General features: G+C 39.3%; 2 protein-coding genes across 8 annotated transcripts in view; one reads left to right on the top strand and one right to left on the bottom strand.

The window, feature by feature from the left end:
- Window positions 1–3785, bottom strand: part of SON (SON DNA and RNA binding protein) — a 32842-nt gene extending 29057 nt beyond the window's left edge. For all 6 annotated transcript variants that reach the window (XM_046001854.1, XM_046001855.1, XM_046001856.1 and 3 more), the window contains exons 1-2: window positions 3666–3785; window positions 434–600 (exon numbers count right to left, since the gene is read on the bottom strand). In XM_046001854.1, coding sequence (XP_045857810.1) covers window positions 434–600; window positions 3666–3742 — 244 coding nt within the window. In that variant the 5' untranslated portion in view covers window positions 3743–3785. The remainder of the gene's footprint in view (window positions 1–433; window positions 601–3665) is intronic.
- Window positions 3786–4727: 942 nt separating this feature from the next.
- GART (phosphoribosylglycinamide formyltransferase, phosphoribosylglycinamide synthetase, phosphoribosylaminoimidazole synthetase) overlaps window positions 4728–22176 on the top strand; it is a 31255-nt gene continuing 13806 nt past the window's right edge. Inside the window, exons 1-13 of one of the 2 annotated variants that reach the window (XM_046002361.1) lie at window positions 4728–4842; window positions 7739–7922; window positions 10358–10453; window positions 10927–11101; window positions 12190–12301; window positions 13236–13304; window positions 13808–13933; window positions 15474–15561; window positions 15742–15827; window positions 16013–16181; window positions 18724–18955; window positions 21505–21599; window positions 21984–22093. In XM_046002361.1, the coding sequence (XP_045858317.1) occupies window positions 7778–7922; window positions 10358–10453; window positions 10927–11101; window positions 12190–12301; window positions 13236–13304; window positions 13808–13933; window positions 15474–15561; window positions 15742–15827; window positions 16013–16181; window positions 18724–18955; window positions 21505–21599; window positions 21984–22093 (1503 nt within the window). In that variant the 5' untranslated portion in view covers window positions 4728–4842; window positions 7739–7777. The remainder of the gene's footprint in view (window positions 4843–7738; window positions 7923–10357; window positions 10454–10926; window positions 11102–12189; window positions 12302–13235; window positions 13305–13807; window positions 13934–15473; window positions 15562–15741; window positions 15828–16012; window positions 16182–18723; window positions 18956–21504; window positions 21600–21983; window positions 22094–22176) is intronic. The other variant, XM_046002360.1, reaches the window with a different exon arrangement.

The following is a 22176-nucleotide window of genomic DNA, read 5'->3' as shown; positions in this document are numbered from 1 at the left end:
TGATTCCTCTCCATTCATTGCACTTTTAAGAGGAACAGATGCAAAAACAAGGCCATCTCTGAGCTTGGGCTTTAAAAATAAAACCTCCCAGGGTTTTAAAATTATCACAAATTTGGTCCAGCTCCTGTACCTTCCCCAAAATGGACATTTACACCATTGTTCTATGAAAACCCACATTCAAAATCCTGGTAGGGAGTCACTACAAAACTGAATCGAATAAAGTTATATTCCACCAACAAAGCAATCAAGTATCAATGCTCACGTTTCAGTACAACTGTATTTTCAGATAAGACGATAAAGTCTTCAGTAAATAAACTCAAATTTACTGAAGTTTTAGAACTAGTGAAGATTTTTAAATACCCTGCAGTAAAAAAATAGTATTAACTACTTAAAAATCTTTAAGTTTTGAGACAGCTGATTATCTCCAGCTTACCTGGCTTATATCGTAGTTCTGTATCTAAGACCCCAGAAAGTACTTCCTCTATCTTCTGAACTATTTCTTCATTTGGGAGGCTCCTGGCAGAGGCAGCTGCATCACCTGCCTGGTTTCCTTCATTAGGTGTATTTGTTTCACCATTGAGCTGGCCTTCACTCCTTCCACTTGACAAGAAAAGTTATCAAAATTCATTATTACTTTTACCACACCATACAATGAATATTTATAACTCAGCTCATTAAAATAATCTCATATCATTCATACATTTCACCATTTTTGTATTTCTTTCAGATGACACTCCCCATCAACCATCCTTCCTTCACCCTATCTACTTCAAGTAGGTACATTTTCATTTTTACATACTTAATTTTCAGAACTATTAAAATTAAGGGAAAACAAACCTTTAAAACAGCTTTCTAAACCTTTAAAAAAATAGTAATAAAATAGTCCCAGAAATCTAAACTGATTTAGATTTGGGTTGCTTGCACATTTATCTCAGGGGAGAAAAACTATGAAGATCACAATCACAAATCCAAAGAAAAATATACCACCTAATATACATGGTACAATACACCATTCTAACATTATGACAGAAGCTACAACCACAATAAAACCACATCTGTGCATGGAAAACAATCACCATAAACAGTATCAAGGAACAGTTACCACAAACACATTGAGTAAAAAAGGGTAAACTGTAGCCTCTGATCAATTTTAGACTGACCAAAATTACTGAAATACCGTATCAAGTTTAAAAAGAAAAATACATTCATACAATTTTTACCCCGACCAAGAATCCTGGTATTCAAAAAAACTCATGGGAAACAAGTGACATTTTATTTATGGTAATAAATTAATATAGTAAATTAATATGCATTTTCAACTCACAGGGCTAGAAAAATCTTGAAATGAGAAGCATGTCATTTACCTAATCATTTTTACTATCTTTTGTCTAAGTAAAATTGCTTTTGAAAAATAATTTCAACACATTCAATTTAATTAAAATTAGCTAAGAAATCAAGCAATTATGCTCCACTACCTGATAAGTCTGAATGGACAAAAATCAAAAAAAATTTCAGTAGTTAACTGTTATTTGAGAACACTTGGTTTTCTAACATGACTCAAATAATAATTAACATTTATTATTAATTAGCCACAAGTCTACATTTCTTAACTCATTTAATCCTAACTCTGTGATTAGCACTAACATTCTGATTTTACAAATGAGGAAAATGACACACAGAGAAGAACATAACTGAAGTTCACGCAACTATTATGAGGTGAAGCTGGCATTCAAAACCAGAGCTCCTACTCTTAACCACCACAGACAGACAAATAGATAGCTCTTTACTACATAAATGTCAGCTTCCATACCCAAACTGATACATGTAAAAACAGATGGGACAATATGGCAAATATAGCTCACTAAAATAACAAGCCAAATTTTGTTTTTAGATTGATAATGTATTACATATTATTTGACAAACTAAATATTCCTCTAAATTTATCTAGTTTCTGGAGCTCTTTTACACTTTTCCTAAGCACTTACACATACACGATCATATTAGTAGAGCATGGATTTAATACTCAAAGAGAATTACAACTTTAAAGTCTGTAAGAAAATAATCATCTTAAACCTATCAGATATTTATTTCAGTTACTGAAAAGGGGAAAAAATTTCAAACCAACTAAATATCCAACAATACATTCCTACAACAGAAATCCTATGAAGCCATAAAAAAGGTCCCAAGACAACCAGAACGTGAAAAAGAAAAACTTGTTCACAATCAGGTGAAAAAAAAAAAAAAACAAACCCACATAACAAGATCACACTTCACAAAATACGTGCATCTGTACACACAAGGAAAAAAATGAAAGAACATAAAGAACATTATTATGTGTCTCGTTTATTCTAACATTTTTACAATAAAACACTTGTTTTCCAAATACAAAAACAGACTTTTAAAAGATATAAAAAGACATTACAGTAAGCAAACACAATCATCGCTTGAAACTATTAAAAGTTTTCAGGAAAATCCTACTCCCTTTACCTCCAAACTTCTCTCATCATCTAAAAATCACTAATATATATAACAAAATTTAAAACAGCAATGAAATGAGTATGATTTCCTACTTAAACAATATACCCTGCAAAAGTAGTGATTTTAGCTGTACTACATACCATTGCCCCAATAACGCTATGTTAATTTCAGCGCTTCATTTACAATTGCGTTTTCAAATTCACGTATTGCTCTTCCTCTCGACTTTTAAAATTTAACTAGCAAAAACATCTGAACCCGGAACAAATATTTACGTTCTATAAAGCAAAAATACTCCAAGACAACCACGAACACGACATGACCAACACCATTTTCCTTTCTCAATAAATAGCTATTTCTTTGGAAATCTCTTCCTGTTCAAATTTTGTGGAACCAAAGGTAAACTACGCAAAGTCTAAGTGCAATGGCAAAAGTAGCGTGTTGGTCATACATGTCAACTGGGGCGGGAGCAGCCCAAAAAAAAAAAATAAAAATAAGACCTAAACACAAAGCCTACTATCCACTTGCCAAATTGAGAAATTAATACTAATTCAAAGTCCCCTTCCATCCCCACCTCGAACATTTCGTCAAAGTACCTAACATTAATTTGTTTAGCTGCCTTAACTTCAATTTCTAATCCATTAGGAAGCTGCCTGGAAGAAGCCGCTGTGGCACCAGGGCCCGAATAATCTAATTAAAGGATCCCGACCCCCAAAAGATCTGAAGCGTGCAATAATAAAGCGGATTTAAGATTACTCAAGAAACGGCCGTTAGAGACCCTTTCCGGTCATAGGCACCGGCCGGCGAAATCCGCGGAGGCGGAGAGGGGGAGGGGAAACGCGGCGGCGGCGGCGGCGCTGAGGAAGGAACTAGGCCCGTCCCTGGTGGACAACCAGGCCTACAAGTAGCTTAAAGGGGAGAGATTACCAAACGGGAAAGAAAAGTAAGCACCTTAACTCGGTTCTATTAGAGGGAGTCTGGGGTTACCTCAGAAAAGGCGAAGTTCCTCGCTGGAAAGGGAGGGAGCGGATGGGGGGGGGGGAGGGCCCGGAAAATGGATCCCAGGCCCAGGCGGGGCTGTAGCGGGGCCTGAAGCGAGGAACGACGGCGTCTCTGAAGAAAGGTGCCGTGGAAAGCTACACGGGGCCCTATCGACCCCTTGGGAGCAGAAAAGTCTGGGAAGCGTTTACCTGGAAAGCTCCTGTTGAATTTCCCGGAATTTACTGACCACGAAAGACCTAAAAATCTGCTCGATGTTGGTCGCCATGGCGTCCGCTCCGTTCTCTCAACTCCTCCTCGCTAGTCCTCCAGGCTCCCAGCATGCCTCGGGAGGAGGCGCAGCGGCCAATTCCGTCTCTCGGCGTCCTGATTGGCTTCTGTGGGAGCGTCCAGACTGGCACGCTCCGCCGCTGGGCCAATCAGTGAGCACGGCCCAGTTCTCCTCCGCTGTTTCTGAGCGGCTGGGGTAGAGGTGCTGACGTTTGCGCCGCGCACGACTATGTCCGCCATGTTAGTGACTGACGCAGGCGCCATTACAGGAGAAGTCTCTCTTGAGGCGACTGTGTCAGCTTAAGTTGTCGGTCTCTCAACAGTGTTTTGGGAGGCTTAAGAGGCTTACTAAATGCTCAAGACTATAGAGCATGAGAAAAGGAAGAAGGAAAGGCTACGTGGCTTGATACGGGGCCTCCGCCGTTTCTGGGTGGCGCCAAGTTGTTTTGGCAGGGAGATGCATCCGGAAAAGCATTAATCAACGCCCGCCCTCGCTGTGGTGCGAAAAATAACACGTTTTTACCCCCATTTTCCCCCCCATGGCATCTCATAATCGCTTCCGCCCACCCTTTTTTTTTTTTAAGCACTAGGACAGAGGTCTTAAGCGGCCTGCCGTTCAAAGCCTGGTACATTTCTAGTCTCGTCGGGATACCAAGCGGGTCAGGAGACTCTCCGCAGTAACTGGTCAGCTCTGACTCGTTACCAGCACACAACTAGCTAATCGTGGGTTTAGCATTTCGGAGCTCCTCTTCCACAGAGCTCTGAAGGCTCCTGAGAAGGAAGAGAGACATTACGTGGCGCCTAATACTACAGCGATAAACGCGCAAGGTCCTGGTAGCTTTACTGTGGAGTACACGGAGGCCGCGCTCAAGAGCCAAATGCAATCACACTTGATTACCACCGGCCGCGAGCTGACCAATGGGGTGGTGCAGCCAGGGGCAGAGCGGGGCGGGCGGGGAGAGGCGCGCGCCGGATTGCGCGGGGCCGACTTCCGGCGCGCGACGGGAGCCCGGGCTGTGCGCGCGCCGACAAGCGTGCGAGCGCGAGCGGTCGGACCGCCCTGTGGAGGTGCAGAAGCCCCCTCCGATTTTAAGTAAAGTACGTTTATGCTTTGATTTGGGGGTTTAGTATCAGGAATGGGATGAAACTGTAGAAACTGGTTTGGCTGTCGGAATTCTCGTCTTGTTTTTAAACGCCGTGGGTGGGGGTTGGCCATGTGCTTTTCACTTCTTTTAACTGAGGTTTACGTTGGATCTTCCACTTTCCCCGCCTTGTAAGACGTCGGGCCTGGTACCTTTATGCCTTTTTTAGGTCATAAGCCTAAATTGCATATTTTCTGTTTATGCACTCAGTCTGTAGCAGACTTAGTCCACGTTTGTCATTGGTTTCTGCTTTGTGTTACTCACCTGTGTTACTCAGCAAGCCCTTCGCAGAGGCTCTACCTGGCTCTAATTCTCGTTTTAAAGTTACCCACTTAGTTAACTGAGGCCCACGAAGGTTAAGTTCTTCATCGAATCCCAGCTGGTAAGGAAGGGGCAGTCTCACACCGAACCACAGCGCTTTGGAGGCCAGGCCTCCTAGCCACCCCTCGAGTGGGTTCCTTCAGGCTGAAGGCTAACACTCTTTCTGTGATCCGCTGCAGGAACTAGGACAATTTCCCTTTAGTGCCTCTCCTATTCAAACTAAGTGTTTTTTCTCTAGATTTCAGAAAAAGTCTGTTTATTTCAGAAACTTCAACACACGTGGCACGTCTTTTCTGCTAACATTACTTTTGCCTCTCTGAGACAATAGTTTAGCAAAATTTTTTTTTCTTCAAGTTGTCAGGGATCGTAATCTCAATTGTTAAAAGGGCATCTGAATGACAATTGCACACAAAGGGGATCCAGGCTTTACTTCCTCTTAGATCTCTGACCTACAGCGAGTTCTTTAATGTGACTGGACCTTAGTTTCTGCTCTGTAAAATGAGATGGTGATAGTACCTACCTCACAAAATTCTTAGATTAAGTAAAGTAGTTCGTGGAAAGTATTTAGAACAGCATCTGGCACAAAGTAAGTGGTCGAAAATTGTAAGTTTTTTGTATTATCAGCTTAAATTTAAGTATAATCCTGGCATCACACAAGAAGTTACTGATTGATTTTCTGTTTTCAGTTTGCCTTCTACATGATAAAATGCCTTCTAGAGATTAGTAAATTAGTGTGACAGGGTATTCCTTTGGCTTTTCTTTTCCGGTTAGTACTTCTTCCTGTCCCTAATGTATGAATTTATATAAAAGTAAAAAATAGGGGCGGCCGGGTGGCTCAGTGGGTTAAGCCTCTGCCTTCGGCTCAGGTCATGATCTCAGGTTCCTGGGATCGAGTTCCCCATCAGGCTCTCTGCTTAGCAGGGAACCTGCTTCTCTCTTTCTCTCTTTTTCTCTCTCTCTCTCTCTCTCTCCCCCTCCCCCTCTGCCTGCTTCTCTGCCTACTTGTGATCTCTGTCAAATAAATAAATTTTTTTAAAAGTATAAGATAAGATAGAAAAACATTTACTACTGCTGAATGTCAGAAATTGTATTAGCTGTTTATAAATGTCGTTTCCAAAAAAAATGTCATTTCAGTTAACCTTTTTGTAGCCTCTTAAGGCAAGATCTCCTATTTCCATCTTTTAAGATGTAAAGAAATTGAATTAGAGATCGGAAGAGCTTAGCCAAGGTCATACTGCTCACTTGAGTTAAGTGTTGCATCCATCCTGCTAAGAATCAAGTGCCAGAGCCAAAGTAAGATCTGTTCCAAGTTTGATTTTGCCTTCTCTACCAACTTCCTAACATACTACACTGAATTCTTAAGTCAGGAGTCAGCAGACTCTGGCCGTTGTGCCAGATCCTTCCTACCACCTATTTTTGTACATTTCACCAGATAATTTTTACATTGTTAAATGGCTGGAAAAAAAGGAAGAGTGATATTTTTATGATATGTGAAGACTGTAAGATAACTCAAATTACAGTGCCCATAAATAAAGTTTTCGTGAAACACCCTCATGCTTATTCTTTACAAGCTTCTGGTAGCTTCTTATCGCTTAGAGCAGAACAGAGACAAGCTATGACCTACCTCCCACTGCCTAGTTAATGTAAGGTTTTACTGGACCTTGCCATTTTAATCCATTTCTGTATTGTCTATTGCTGCCTTTGTGCCACAGCAGCAGAGTTGACTTGTTGCTATAGAGATTGTATGACTCTCAAAGGTGAAAATATTTACTATCTGGTCCTTTACAGGTCCCAGTCTTAAATATTTCTTTCAACTTAAAACTTTGAAGTCTATTATTTGTAGTATCACAAGGCTTAAAAGCAGGTGCTTGCGGGGCACCTGGGTGGCTCAGTGGGTTAAAGCCTCTGCCTTCGGCTCAGGTCATGATACCAGCGTCCTGGGATCGCGCCCCGCATTGGGCTCTCTGCACAGTGGAGAGCCTGCTTCCCTTCCTCTCTCTCTCTGCCTGCCTCTCTGCCTACTTGTGATCTCTGTCTGTCAAATAAATAAAATCTTTAAAAAAAAAAAAAAAAAAAGAAGCAGGTGCTTGAAATTTGGGGTCTAAATTTGCAGTGTTAGGATCTAACGGAGGCTTGATGATTATAAATCTATAAAGGTGGAAAAGTGAAGCCTCAAGAATGATTATTCATAGGTTTTTGTTTTGTTTTGTTTTGTTTTTTAACCAGGTTACAAGCTAAGTCACCATTTCATTCCTTAACCTAGCTTTAGGCCAGTCTTCCTCATTTTTAAAATACCTCCCTTTGGGCGGTGGAATATGCAACTCTTGATCTCAGGGTCATGAGTTCAGGACCCACGTTGGGTGTAGAGATTACATACATGCAGACCTCCCTCGTCTTTGTGAAGTATAGTCATCTCAAATTATGAGTCCTAATTTTTCACAAATGAATCTTTGGAATATTTAAATATTTAGAAATCACAATTTCTAATGTATGTGCATTCTAAAATAACAATTCTGGTTTTCTTTCTACAGCTTTTATTTTCCTTTTGAATTCCTGTTTTGCAGAGAGCAATGGCAGCCCGAGTACTTGTAATTGGCAGCGGTGGAAGGGAACACACACTGGCCTGGAAACTTGCACAGTCTAATCATGTCAAACATGTGTTGGTTGCCCCAGGAAATGCAGGCACTTCCTCCTTGGAAAAGATTTCAAATACTGGTAATCACCTTTCAATGTGGGGAGTAATAATTAATAATAGTCAATAGCTATGCAAATTTGAATATTTTCCTTGACTTTAAAATTTATGTGGTAATTTGAATACTTGCCTTATGTTGTAAATTTTAGGTATCTTGTTGTTCAGAGTGTGGCATTTCTTTATCTTAAATTAGTTTAAACCTTACAAAATATACCCATTGAAAAAGTCACAAGTGCCTAAGGTTAAGGGCAATTTGATATGTATTTTTAGAAATGAAAAGTTGAGCAGTGCTATTAAATGTAAGTTTTGGCAATTCTGAGTCCTTAATAAACCTCAGTCTTTATCTCTTTCACTGGTAAAAGTGAAAAAAATGATCAGTTCTTATGCTACATTACATTCTTCAGTGGTTTCCTGTAGTACTTAGAATAAAACTCCAACTCCAACTCCTTAACATTCCTTCCAAAGCCCTTTACAATCTGGCTTCTGCCTGACTTTCCAGCCTGATATTTTATATCCTCTGTTTTCTTTTCACTATGTTCTGTCCATGCAGTCCCATCAGTTTCCCAAACAGAGCTGCCTTGAATTTGGTATTTGTTTGTTTCCACCCGTAACATGACTGGCTCCTCATCATTCAGGTCTTAGTTTATGAGTTATCTCCTCAAAGAGGTCTTTCCTAAAGTTTTTAAGTAAAGCATGCCCCCCAATTCATTTGTTTCCAGTCATGAGCTATTATATCTATTTACTTTACTTTTCTGTTGTCTATCTCCTCTCTTCGTTTCCTCTCTAGAACATAAGCTCTAGAATGTAAGCAAGGAACACTTCTGTCTTGTTTTTGCATTGTGTACACCATGCCTTTTACCCTATATGGCACTTAATATTTGTGGAGAAAACATAGACCCATAAGCCCCAAATTGGGAGAAAATAATTGCATTAAAGTACCAAAAATAATAAAGAAAAAGATAAGTGGAAACTTATGGTGGAAAAGATAAGTATCTGCTTCCCTGGGATTTTAGCTTTGTAGGTGAGGTATTATATGTGTTTATTGAAGAATTGGTACATCCTATCTAGATATAGTTGATGTTATATAGGCCAGCCTGTGAAAATGTCCCAAGATTGCCATGAGCCTGCTACCACTTGGAGCAACAGGTTAGGTGTGTCCTTTCTCTCTTGCCACTCTCTGTTGTGCAGAGGTTGTTGGCTTTGCTCAGCCCAGTTGTGTTTGCAGGTACTAACCCAGAGTGCATGGTACTCCATCCTTAGCCTACTCAAGCAGCTCCTGCAGCTTGAGAACTCTACCGTTTCTGCACTTTCCCCAACACATCACAAATGTCACAGAGTAGTTTACAACTTCGGCCAACTTCAGAATGGTGGTGCAGATACAGTGAAGCAGGAAGGTGCCTGTAGAACCAACTAGTATATGGGATCCTGCTGCTAGTTACTTTGAATTCCATCGAGAAAATTTTCCTGGCTTGTCAGTCGAAGTAAGCTAGGTTACTTCATTCAGGGGGCACCTGGTGAGCATCGAACCCTTGGTTTCCACCCAGGTCGTGATCTTTGTCATGAGATCAAGCCCTGCTTTGGGCTTTGCGGGTAGTTGACTTCTCCTCTCCCTCTGCCCTCTGCATGCCCCCCCACCGTGCTCTCCCACACACTCTGAAATAAGTGTTTAAAAATAAGTAAATAGGGGTGCCTGTGTGGCTCAGTTAAGCAGCTGCCTTCGGCTTGGGTCATGATTCCAGGGTTCTGGGATCAAGACCCGCGTCGGGCTCCCTGCTCAGCAGAGAGCCTGCTTCTCTCTTTCCCTTTGCCTGCCGCTCTGCTTATTTGTGCTCTCTCTGTCAAACAGGTAATAAAACCTTTTAAAAAAAAGTGAATAAATAAAATTGTCACTCAGTTCTTAGCTTACCCATCTTTGCACAAAGACTCTTCCAGCTCAACCAGATACAGTATCTCAGTTCACCTGATATTATCAGATTTGCCTAATTTGTTCACACTTGGTTTGGGTTTTTTTGTTGGTTTCTGTTGTTATTTTTGCTTGCATATTTATTACCAAACATTCCCGTATAAGCATCCTAAGCATAGGGACTCTGTAACATCTTAACTTAGTGACTTGCTCAGTATCTAGGACATGGTGGTTCTCAGTAAATCTTGAGTAAATGACATTAAAAGGCAGTTTCTGAGTATATTCTTTGGGACATTTTTTTGTTTATAATCAATGTGACATGAATACCATGGTCAAGAAAGTACTTTAATACCTCTTTGGGAAGTAGTAATCAAGGACTGAGCCTCGTTGATTAGCCTTATGCAGTAGGCTCTGAATTTCTCATGGTACAACTATCATCTGTACTCAGAAAAGCAATAGTTAATAATCCTTTCAAAGTATAGTACTTATGTTTCAGAATGACTGTTAAAGAATGTTTGAATCAACTAAGGTGGGGTGTGTTTTTTCTATTCACAGCCATCTCGATCAATGACCACACTGCCCTTGCTCAGTTCTGCAAAGATGAGAAAATTGAATTCGTAGTTGTTGGACCAGAGGCACCACTGGCTGCTGGTAAAGTTCGTTTCTTTTTATTGTTACAGTATTTGCAAGCCAACAGGAGCTTAGAGATCATCTAAGCCAACACAATTTGGATTTGGATGAGGATTTCTGCTATCATACAGCATTGGAAAAAGAGCTTTCACCTTCTTGAAATTTATGGAGTCTCCATTTTTTCCGTGACACACAATAATATGAATGAAAGAGCAAATTTGCAAGTGGAAAATAGTTTAAATGTTTATAGTCTGCTCTGTTCTGGTATCCAGTTAATAATCATATGTTTGACTCTAACAAATAACTTTGGCTATGTTTGAATCACATGTTAGTAACGTTTTTGTTCATATGCAGTAGGCAACATGAGAAACTTATTCTCTGCCACTACTCATCCGCCTTATGTCAATGTAGATTTAGTCTAATCCTGATTCTTCAGAGTCAGAAGACTCTGCAGAGACCTTGGTTCACCTAAAGCTGCTCATTTCTGTCCATAGGAATTGTTGGGAACCTGACATCTGCAGGAGTCCAATGCTTTGGTCCCACTGCAGAAGCAGCTCAGTTAGAGTCCAGCAAGAGATTCGCCAAAGAGTTTATGGACCGACATGGAATCCCAACTGCACGGTGGAGAGCTTTCACTAAACCTGAAGAAGCCTGCAGCTTTATAATGAGGTAGCTAAAAGATTGCCTGTGAGGGGCCATTGTTTTGTTAGGGTATTTACATACACAGGCCACTTTTGTGTCACAGATTATAGTATGATAATCATGGCAGAAAAACTCATGCCGTGTAGGTTGTCTTTCTCCAGCGTCAAAGTAAAATGGGACCCTGTGCATGTGTAGTTGTACAATCTGTGGCCTTGCAGAAAGAAGAATATTTTTAACATTACTGAGGAGTTTCTAGGGGAAAAGATACATTTGGTTTAGCAGTCCTGCACTCCTTATGGTCAAACTGATAAACACAGTGGCATCTTACAACATGAAGGATATTGATTCTTTCATAAATAATTAACTGGATTGAAGAATCATCACTTGGCCTTCTGCCATTGCCACTTAGATCTAAATCTTAAGACCAGACATTCTTGTTCTCTGTTGTATTAAAAATGTGAAACAATGAATGATGGTAGACACATGCTTCTGCCCTTTTTTGGTTGACACTTACCCCTTTTATCTGTTATGTTTTCCTTTTAGTTGAGTCAATTTCATTCTTTATGCATTCTTCATCCTACAGGGTTTCTTAGACAATGAATGTTATTATTTCCTTGTAGCCAGATGCCTTGGGTAAGTAACAATTTTGTTACTTACTTTGGGTAAGTTTCTTTCTAGATCTCCAGTCCCACCCAACTGAAGAAATTACCAAGAACAGTTTCTTCTGTGTACTTTCAAAAATGACTTGTATTTTCATGCTTATGATGGTCTTATACAGTCACATCTTTTATTGGAATGAAAGTATAATTCACTACTTTGTTCTTAAGGATCCTTTTGTGCTTACGCTATACAACTGCTTTTGTCTTCCAAAGATGTTGCCTGTATGATCTCATGATAAGTGAAAAAAGCAAAATTGTATGTACCATATGATCACAACTATAAAGGAATACGTAGGGAAAAAATCCCGGGGGGAGAAGTGTATCAAAATGGTGTTGGCATAAGTAATTCTTTTTTCTGCTTTTTGGTGGTTGCTATAGCACATCATTACATTTCAGCACTTGAGGCTTTTGAATTTAAGGATTTGTTGGATGTTGAAGATTACTCTGTCTTCACAGTGCAGACTTCCCTGCTTTGGTTGTGAAGGCCAGTGGTCTTGCGGCTGGAAAAGGAGTGATTGTTGCCAAGAGCACAGAAGAGGCCTGCAGGGCTGTACAGGAGATCATGCAGGTAGGTTGTTCCTCTGGAAAAGTCACACTGTGCTGGGTACTCCTTAAGTTTATGAAATGTTCCTCAAGGTAAGAAGAGCCTATCTAGCAAACATACAGATAAGTTTTTTGTAATACCATGTATTATAATCCATCTCTGTAAAAGGGTTTTTACAGATCTATACTGATGGCTAAATCACCATGCTGTTCTTTGGAAGTAAGTACTAGCATGCTTTGCTGTCTGCTTCAGAAAAGTAGAAAATCCTCACACTACAGAACATTCAAATTCTCAGCCATCCATGGAGGCAAAAAGTATCTCTCCTTGGTGTCCCAAGTCTAAGAAATGAAGCAATGAATTAATACACTTTTCTTTTACTATCCCTCTTGGTTATTGTTCTCTCTTACAGAAGTCTATTTTCAAAGGCGTGCTCTAGTATAGGATAACAGACAAGTGTATCATAATTATAATCAGACATAATTAAGTGGTAAGGATGAATAGATTGGAAACTAGAAAGCCAGATCCCCAGAAGAGTGTTAATGATTTGTTCATTTCATCTGTACCCGTGCTGGCTCTGCATTATTGCCACGTGTCAAAATAGGAAACATTCATATGGGGTGCCTGGCTAGAGATTACTAAGTAAATAAATAAACTTTTAATTAATTAAATAAAGTGTATTTATTTAAGTAATCTCTACACCTGTGGGGCTCAGACTCATGACCCCAAGATCAAGAGTCACATGTTTTTCCCAACTGAGCCAGCCAGGCGCCACAAATAAATAAACTGGGCGGGGGGGGCGCGGGGGGGGGCATTCATATGTTCCTTTGAGGCTCTCAGAAAAGGAAAAGAAAACTACAATACTAGTGAATTGGTTCATAATACAAATGGTGAAAAATGACAACAGCTCATTGAGTAAATATTAAGAGCCTTTTTCTTTCTTTCTTTCTTTTTGTATAAGGATAAAGCTTATGGAGCAGCTGGAGAAACAATTGTCATTGAAGAACTTCTTGAAGGAGAAGAGGTGTCTGTATGTATATTCACCTTTTTGCCTTTTCTACAGTAGAAAGAGCTGTATTACCTGCTTTGTGAGCCCCAGAAAGACATGATTTATTTTTTTGCTTCATCTGAAGGCATAAACCCAGCACTTACAAAGCAATTTATATATGTTTAGTGTTTTGGATGCAAGTGAAAAAAAAAATCTATCCTCTTTTAATCATGCCCTGTGTATCAGTAGAGGACTTGGATTTTTATCCCATATTATTTAAGGGGGGTAAGGTTGAAATACTTCACTTTAAGAGTAGCTTGACCTTTTTTCCTAATTGGCTCAAAAATTATAGATCCTTCAGAAATTGAGTATACAAGATGTTTTGATTCTTGCTGTAGATAGCTTAGGCTTGTTTATGTTTCAACTTCCTTTAAAAAATATTTTTTTTTCGCCGGGAAGAGTTATGGTTCATATGGTTCCCCTCATTAATTTTTTTTTTTTACTTTTTGCCATTTAATAAGTGGACTGTTTTTTTCTCTCTACAGTGTCTGTGCTTCACTGATGGAAGGACCGTGGCCCCCATGCCCCCAGCACAAGACCATAAGCGATTGCTGGAGGGAGATCACGGCCCCAACACAGGGGGGATGGGAGCCTATTGTCCAGCACCTCAGGTACTTCCCAGAGGCACAGCTGAAGTTCAGTAGTCATTGTTGAAGTCATCTCAAAGAGCTCTTGGGTCATACTTTTCTGTTTTCTATACTTAATATTACTGATCAGCAATTTGGATGTCCTGTTAAATGAAAACTATATCTTCTAGTGTCATTCTAAAACAAACACATTTTCTAAAATCTGAAGAATTAAGTTGTGTATGGGTTGAACAGATCCTTTTAGTTCCTCTCTCTACATGCTATATTTAAGCCATGAGAGCCAAATAAAGTCTAAAATTATTTTTTATTCACCTTTAGATATCCAAGGCCCAGCACATAAGTGCTCAATAAATGTGTGTGCGCACGTGTGTGTGTGCGAAACAGAGATGAACTGAGAACAAAGTCAGACTATAATTTGTTTTGATGGTCTCTGTAATTCATGGTGGGTACATAAAGTACGTTTCCAAACAATTTCTGGACAGTTTTTATAAGAAATCTGCATTGGATGTCTTATAAGTGGAACTAGTACTTCAGAAATTCACCCTTTCTTTTCACTGAGGATAGTCAGTGGTTATTTATGCTGATAATATAGTGCCTTGTACACATTTTTCTTAATTAAGAAGATTAAAAACAGGATTTACTTTAAGCTGTAAGTATTAAAATTGCTGTTTGGGAAATGTGATTTTAGTTTAAGAACCATCTCTAGGGGTACCTGACTGGCTTTGTCAGTGGGGAATGTGACTCTTGGTCTTGGGGTTTTAAGTCAAGCCCACGTGGGGTATAGAGATTACTTAAAAATAAAGTCTTTGAAAAATAAGGTATTTTTCAAAAAAGAATTATTTCTAAGTCTTATTTTTACAATTAAATTTATAAACTCAGATTCTTTTTTGTTTGTTTTTTAAAAAGATTTTATTTTTTTTATTTGTCGGAGAGAGCATGCAGGCAGGCAGAGGCAGAGGGAGAAGCAGGCTCCCTGCTGAACAAGGAGCCTGATGTGGGACTCAATCCCAGGACACTGGGATTGTGACTCCAGTTAAAGCCAGCCGCTTAACTGGCTGAGCCACCCAGGTGTCCCATAAACTCAGATTCTTTATCAGCTAATGAAATAGGCATAGAATATACCAGAAGGATACAAAAGGGTCTCAAGGTGGTAGAGGGACTTTTTTCATTTTTGTTATTATGTTTTAGAAAACTATTTTTAGTGAGTTTTAAGTGTGTAAATGTTTGAAAATTATAGATTTAGTAGAAAAGGTGATTTAACATTTAGTGCTGAAATGGCAGTGAACACTGATCAGTAAATATATAATCTAGCTTCTGCTTACGATAATTTTTCTCAGAGGTCTTCTTTCCTATTTTGTAACAATGAGACTACTTACTCGTTAGAATCAATGTGAGGGTTTTAAAAGCTTATGAATTTAAAGTGCTCGGCCTATCTGAGGAAGTAAAAAATAATAGTTCTCACTGTCCCCTTTCATTGTCCCATATAATACTGCTTATAAGATGGTTTTGGTTTTTGTTTTTTTAAATACCCAGTTACATTTAAATGTTCCTGTACGTTCCCCAGGTTTCTAAGGATTTGTTCCTGAAAATAAAAAATACCATTCTTCAGAGGACAGTGGATGGCATGCAGCAAGAGGGAATGCCCTACACAGGTGAGCACACCTTGATAAAACTTACCCGGTTTCTCTTTTTTCACCACTTTTTAATTGACCACTGTTGCAACTTTTGCCATAGTTAGTACAGAACCTCGGGTATTAGTACCTTAAATTCTAATTTTCAGCCACAATGTGTTCATTATAGTTTGTTTTTGTTTCTGTTCCTTTCCCATGCAGGTGTTCTCTATGCTGGTATAATGCTGACCAAGGATGGCCCAAAAGTTCTGGAGTTCAATTGCCGTTTTGGTGATCCAGAGTGCCAAGTGGGTCATAGTTAAAGATAATACAAGTGTTATTTTGTAGATGTGTGTTTTTTAATCTCAGGATTTATCGGCCTTGAAGTAATTACCTTTAAGGAATATATGCAAGTTCTGCTGGTACCTCAGTGAATACATCGTCTAGAGAGAACTAAAATTTCTCAGCTGCCATGTTGATCATGTTTTTCCAGGTGATCCTCCCACTTCTTAAAAGTGATCTTTATGAAGTGATTCAGTCTACCTTGGATGGCCTGCTCTGTACATCTCTGCCTATTTGGTTTGAAAACTGCACTGCCATAACTGTCGTGATGGCAAGTAAAGGCTATCCGGGAGATTACACCAAGGGTGTGGAGATCACAGGTGAATATCCGAGAACAAAAGGTGGAATTACAGAGTGACAAGTGACCAGCATTACAGTAGGTCTTCCTACTGTAGCAAAGCAGGCTATGCTCTGCTCCTTTTAGGGGCCTAAGGCCATCAGAAACCTTTCAGGAGTTTTTTTAACCACGTTGGATGAGGGTATGCAAATATCCAAAATTACAGTATTTGAAAAATTGCCATCCATGTCCCTTCCTGCACAAGGAAGACCTATATGGGCCTAGCCAGGTTTGCAGAGTATCACTCAGTGTGCCTTTCTCTCCTGTCCTCCAAGAGCCCTGATAATAAAGGGAACTCATGAGAATCAGCACATCACTAGTAGAAACTACATAGGATAAATTTCAGAGGCATAATTGTAACTAGACACCACACCCCCACCTCCCGTTTGCAGCGTACCCCATAGCCACTTGGACAACAAAATTGAAACAGTTTCAAAACACTTCTGTTCTCTTTACAGGAAGTAAGGCATTTCTTGTTAAGTGATATTAAAACAGTGTCTTAAAAGGCCAAAGAAGTTCTAGTGCCATAAGCCCAAAGGCAGACCTCCAAGATCCCCTGCAGGCTCTCGTTTAGCGTTCCTCAGATCCTAACGGTGTCTTTGGTTCAAACACTCTCGTTCCTGCTTTGCTCAGACAAGAAGTCCATTGCCCTGCGAATCCCAGTCATGGTACCTGTGCAGTCAGGAATCAATTGCCTTTTATTTTTATAAGGTTTTTTTCTTTACTTGGGAGAGAGAGTACGTGTGTACATACACACTCACATGGGAAGTGAGCAGGGAGAGGGGAAGGGAAAGGGAGAGAATCTCAAGCAAACTCCACACTGATCATGGAGCCGGTGGCAGGGCTCAGATTCACAGACCCTGAGACCATGACTTTAGTGGAAATCAAGAGGGGGATGCTCAACCAGACTGAGCTACCCAGGCGCTCCAGATTGCCTTTTAAATGAACAAAGAGAAGGGATAGAATCAAGATCACTTATATTGATGAAATTTCCCAAAGATTGAGATGACAAGTGTAACAGTCCTTTCTTTGACAGCGATATTAGGTATTCCCAATCCTAGTACCCTATACCCAGGTACCTACGACTAGTGCCCCTGTGCTATAAAAACATCTAGGGAATATCTTCGTTAACAAATTACCAAATGTGATGCTAAAAGAGAAGTGATAACCAAAAAAGATAACCAATATATGAGTGGGGTGTTGTTGGGTTTTTTTGTTTTGTTTTGTTTTAATTAAGAGGTTATCTTTGTATAAAACTGCCATGTTGGTCACTTGAGAATATGGAAAATATGGTCTAATAATATTTTAAGTGTAAAATTATACATGAGAGCTTAAGAATAATTTGAAAGAAAATTAAGTTAGGGATTTTAAATTGGGCCTAAAACTAAATTTAAATTACATTTGTTTTAAGATTTTATAATTGTTGTACTAGGGAAAAGATGAAGAGTATGTTTTGCATTACAGTTATTCTGTTGGTTATTTAAAGAAGAAAGAAAGCAAGCAATTTGTATGGCCATGATAAAAAGAAATTCCTTTACTCATAAGTAAAAGGTGATTAAGTATAGGTTTTATTCATTGATGTTTAGGGATTTTTTTTTCTTTTTACCCTTTTAAGTTTTAGTTCTTAACGTCCTGTCAGGAGAGAATAGCGGTACAGCTGACCCTTGAACAACATAGGTTTGAATTGCATGGGTGTACTCACATACACGGGTTTTTGTGGAGTACAGTACTATAAATGTATTTTTTTCTTATAGCTATGTTAATAACGTTTTGTCTAGTTTACTTTATTGTAAGAATATAGTATGTAACATACAGAATGTTACGTATGTTACGTATTACGTATATGATACATATTACATACAGAGTATGCATTAATCTACTTTATATTATTGGTAAGGCTTCTGTTCAGCAGCAGGCTCTTAGTAGTTAAGTTTTTGAGGAGTCAAAAGTTATATGTGGATTTTGGACTATGAAGGGGGGTCAGCACCACAACCCCAGCATTGTTTAAGCATCAGCTCTACATTTAAGTTTTTAAACTTTTTAGACTTAGGTTATTTTTTTTTTCCTACCCCACTGAAGCAATAGTTCTTTCATGAGGTTATAATACAGGTTAATGATAATACAGTTCCCACCCTAGAGCAGAACAGACTGTTCTTGAGACGGTCTGTTTGCTATTTTGTTGCTTTATTCCTTCCTGATAGGATTCTTGTGAAGATTCATTTAAGTGAAATAAAAATCTTATTGAAAAAAATCTGCAGGCATCAGGGCCACTCAGTCAGTCAGGCATCTGTCTTCGGCTCAGGTCATGATCCCAGGGTCCTGGGATTGAGCCCCACGTCAGGCTCCATGCTCAATGGGGAGTCTGTTTCTCCCTCAGCCTCTGCCTCCGCTCCTCCCCAACTTGTGCTCTCTCTCTCTCCCTCAATAAAATAAAATCTTAAACTTTAAAAAGAAGACTTAAGGAAATTATAAAGCACTTCAGAAGTGTTGACAATTGTTATCATGTAAATGTGCTCTCTTAACAGGGTTTCCTGCAGCTCAAGCTTTAGGACTGGAGGTGTTCCACGCAGGCACTGCCCTGAAAGATGGCAGAGTGGTGACTAACGGGGGTAGAGTCCTTACGGTAACAGCGATCCGGGAAAATCTCATCTTGGCCCTTGAAGAAGCCAAAAAAGGACTAGCTGCTATAAAGTTTGAGGGAGCCATTTACAGGAAGGACATAGGCTATCGCGCCATAGCTTTTCTCCAGCAGCCCAGGTAAATTTCCTACTGAGGTAGTTCTAGCACAGCCTCAGAACTGACGTAAATGGCCATATAGAAAATTCTCTTAACCTTATACTAAGCCATTCTGTAATCTTTTCTCTTTATGGAACTGCTCTAATTTTGACTTACATTTAGTCTGAGTCAAAACTAGTTAGAACGGTATTCAAAAGGGGGTGCCTGAGTGGCTCAGTCTGTTAACTGTCTGCCTTAGGCTCAGGTTACGATCTCCAGGTCCTGGGATCGAGCCCCACATCAGGTTTTTCTATTCAGCAGGGAGTCTGCTTTTCTCTGTCTCTCTCTCCCCTGTGCCCCTCCCCACCACTCATTCTCTTTCCCTCTAATAAATAAAATCTCTTAAAGAAAAAAAAATTCAGGGCGCCTGGGTGGCTCAGTGGGTTAAGCCGCTGCCTTCGGCTCAGGTCATGATCTCAGGGTCCTGGGATCGAGTCCCGCATCGGGCGCTCTGCTCGGCGGGGAGCCTGCTTCCCCCCCGCCCCCGCCTGCCTCTCTGCCTACTTGTGATCTCTCTCTCGCTGTCAAATAAATAAACAAATAAAATCTTTAAAAAAAAAAATTTCAATTGAAGTGGGAAAAGCTTCATGGTAGGTCTTTGTGTTTGAAAAGTTCAGTAAAGGGGCGCCTGGGTGGCTCAGTGGATTAAGCCTCTGCCTATGGCTCAGGTCATGATCTCAGGGGCTCAGGTCATGATCTCAGGGTGGTGGGATCGAGCCCCGCATCCGGCTCTCGGCTCAGCAGGGAGCCTGCTTCCCCCTCTCTGCCTGTCTCTCTGCCTACCTGTGATCCCTGTCTGTCAAATAAATAAATCTTTCAAAAAAAAAGAAAAGTTTAGTAAAATCACAGTGATAATAAGGACTTTTTCAAATTGTATATTTGAAATATATAGAATCATTTAACAAGTATTCATCAATAAAGATGGGGAAAGGATTTTTATTCCTTGAGTTATCATATATTTAAATATTACTGTTGTATTTTCATCTTAGTTCATGATTTTGTCAAAGATTTCAAGATGAAGGGGCACCTGAGTGGCTCAGTGGGCTAAGCCTCTACCTTCGGCTCAGGTCATGATCTCAGGGTCCTGGGATTGAGCCCCACATCAGGCTCTCTGCTTAGCAGGGAGCTGCTTTCCCTTCTTTCTGGCTGCCTCTCTGTCTGCTTGTGATCTCTCTGTCAAATAAATAAATAAAATCTTTAAAAAAAAGATGAAAATATTGGCCATCTACCTTTGCAACTTAATTTGATTATACTGTAAATTTTGGCAGTCTCATTTTGTTAGTGTGTTTATATTTATTACTAAAATGTGTTTTTACATTTTAAATGTAAAATGTAAAATTTTTACATTTTAAATGTATAATTTGTTAGCACATACAGTTATTCCTTTGTAAAATCAATAAACTATTAATTGCAAATGTGGGCGTTTTGATTTCTGAAGTATATATCATAGTTTCTATTGTTCACTGAGCTTGTCCATGAGAAATAAATGTTTTAGAAGAAAATGTGAAATTTTTCGCAACTTAATTAAACTCAGTCCTATTAATTGATAGGCAGATATTTAAAGTTTAAATACTAGAAATTGTTTAGGATTAAGAACATTAAAATACCACACTAAAAGTTTTATTTTTATTTCTTATTTTAAAATAACTGGATTCCATTGAAATGACCAATTACAAAATTAAATTCGTAAAATTAAAGATGAAGAAAATGAGAGGCAACAATAGCAGCTACTACCTAAGAAAGGGAAGAAAGGTTTTTTTTTAAATAGCGTAACTTTGTTTCCTTTCTGAACATGACCCCCAGACTACTAATTTCATTGGTGTTAATTGCCAAAGCTCTCAACTCTATTTGTACCCTGACCCCTTGTTTCTAATAAAATTTCACATATTTCTTCATGTATCACTACATCCCAGTAGGCCAAAGTACTCATTTTTGTAAGACAAGGCTACTGAATTCCCAGGGCTGTTCATGAATTTTAGATGCATTGCTTCAACATGTTGGCCCTATTTAGAAGGGAATAATGCACTGAGTATTATTATCTGGTTTTGTTTTTTCCAAGGTGTTTTTACCTTGTTTCTTGCTGTCTTCAGCTATAAGGAAACTTATACAACTCTCTACTGCAGTAAGAGTCCAGCTTCATTATTTAGGGATTTTTTTTTTTTTGTAGAATGCATATAATCCCAATTTTCACTTTTTTTACTCCATTTTGACATTGCTTCCTATACCAAAATTGAATAGAAAAGTGTGGCAAAATATCAGTATATCTAGCTACCTGTGGGTACCTGAAGTACTTCTTAGAAGAAATAAGAAAAGAGAAGTAGTTCTCCATAGTGATGATACAATGGAGTCAACTGGGGCAATTACTTAAACACATTCAATTTTCAGGGCCTACCCCTAACCAGTTAAATCAAAATTTATGGATGGGGCCTGGCACAATGAGATACATGCAAGTCATCTTCTGTTTTAAATAATACCTTAAACTAATTTTCCCTGGCATTTAGGTGATGTGTTTGTTTCATTTAATTCTTTAGGGGCCTGACTTACAAGGAATCTGGGGTAGACATTGCAGCTGGAAATATGCTGGTCAAGAAAATTAAACCTTTAGCAAAAGCTACCTCCAGACCAGGTAAGTCAGAGCCTGTCCTTTGCTAGTTCATTAACTGTGACGGGCATTGTGAGGAAATGCCTCACAATGAGGCATTACTGAGGAAAATATTCCAAGTTAATGCCAGGTTGCTAAGTCTTGCCCTGTTTAAGCCAAACCCATAGTCTTCTGCTTTCTTTTTTCTAATATTAAGGAAAGCATTTCTTATACATAATGTTAAATTCAAAAAGATATATCTGCTCCTTTCGTATATAATTACTTTCTTGATCAATTCTTTGAGCACGTGGTACTCTTCCTTTCTCAGAAAAGGCATCTCTTATTGTAGCCATGCTTATAAAGAAATGGTTTGTATGTCCATGTTTAGTCTACTACAATGCAGCCGGTAATTAATTTCCTCCCCATTAGGCTGTGATGTTGATCTTGGAGGTTTTGCTGGTCTTTTTGATTTGAAAGCAGCTGGTTTCAAAGATCCTCTTCTGGCAAGTGGAACAGATGGTGTTGGAACTAAACTGAAGGTAATCAGATACCTCTGTGATTGATTAAAGGCCTTTTGTGAATGATAGAAGAGAATTTACTGTATACCAAATACATATTTTTC

This window comes from Meles meles, chromosome 4 (assembly GCF_922984935.1).
Source record: "Meles meles chromosome 4, mMelMel3.1 paternal haplotype, whole genome shotgun sequence".
NCBI classification, from domain to species: Eukaryota; Metazoa; Chordata; class Mammalia; order Carnivora; family Mustelidae; genus Meles; species Meles meles.
The sequence above is the reverse complement of the archived record's forward strand: the minus strand, read 5'-3'. Positions and strand labels throughout refer to the sequence as shown.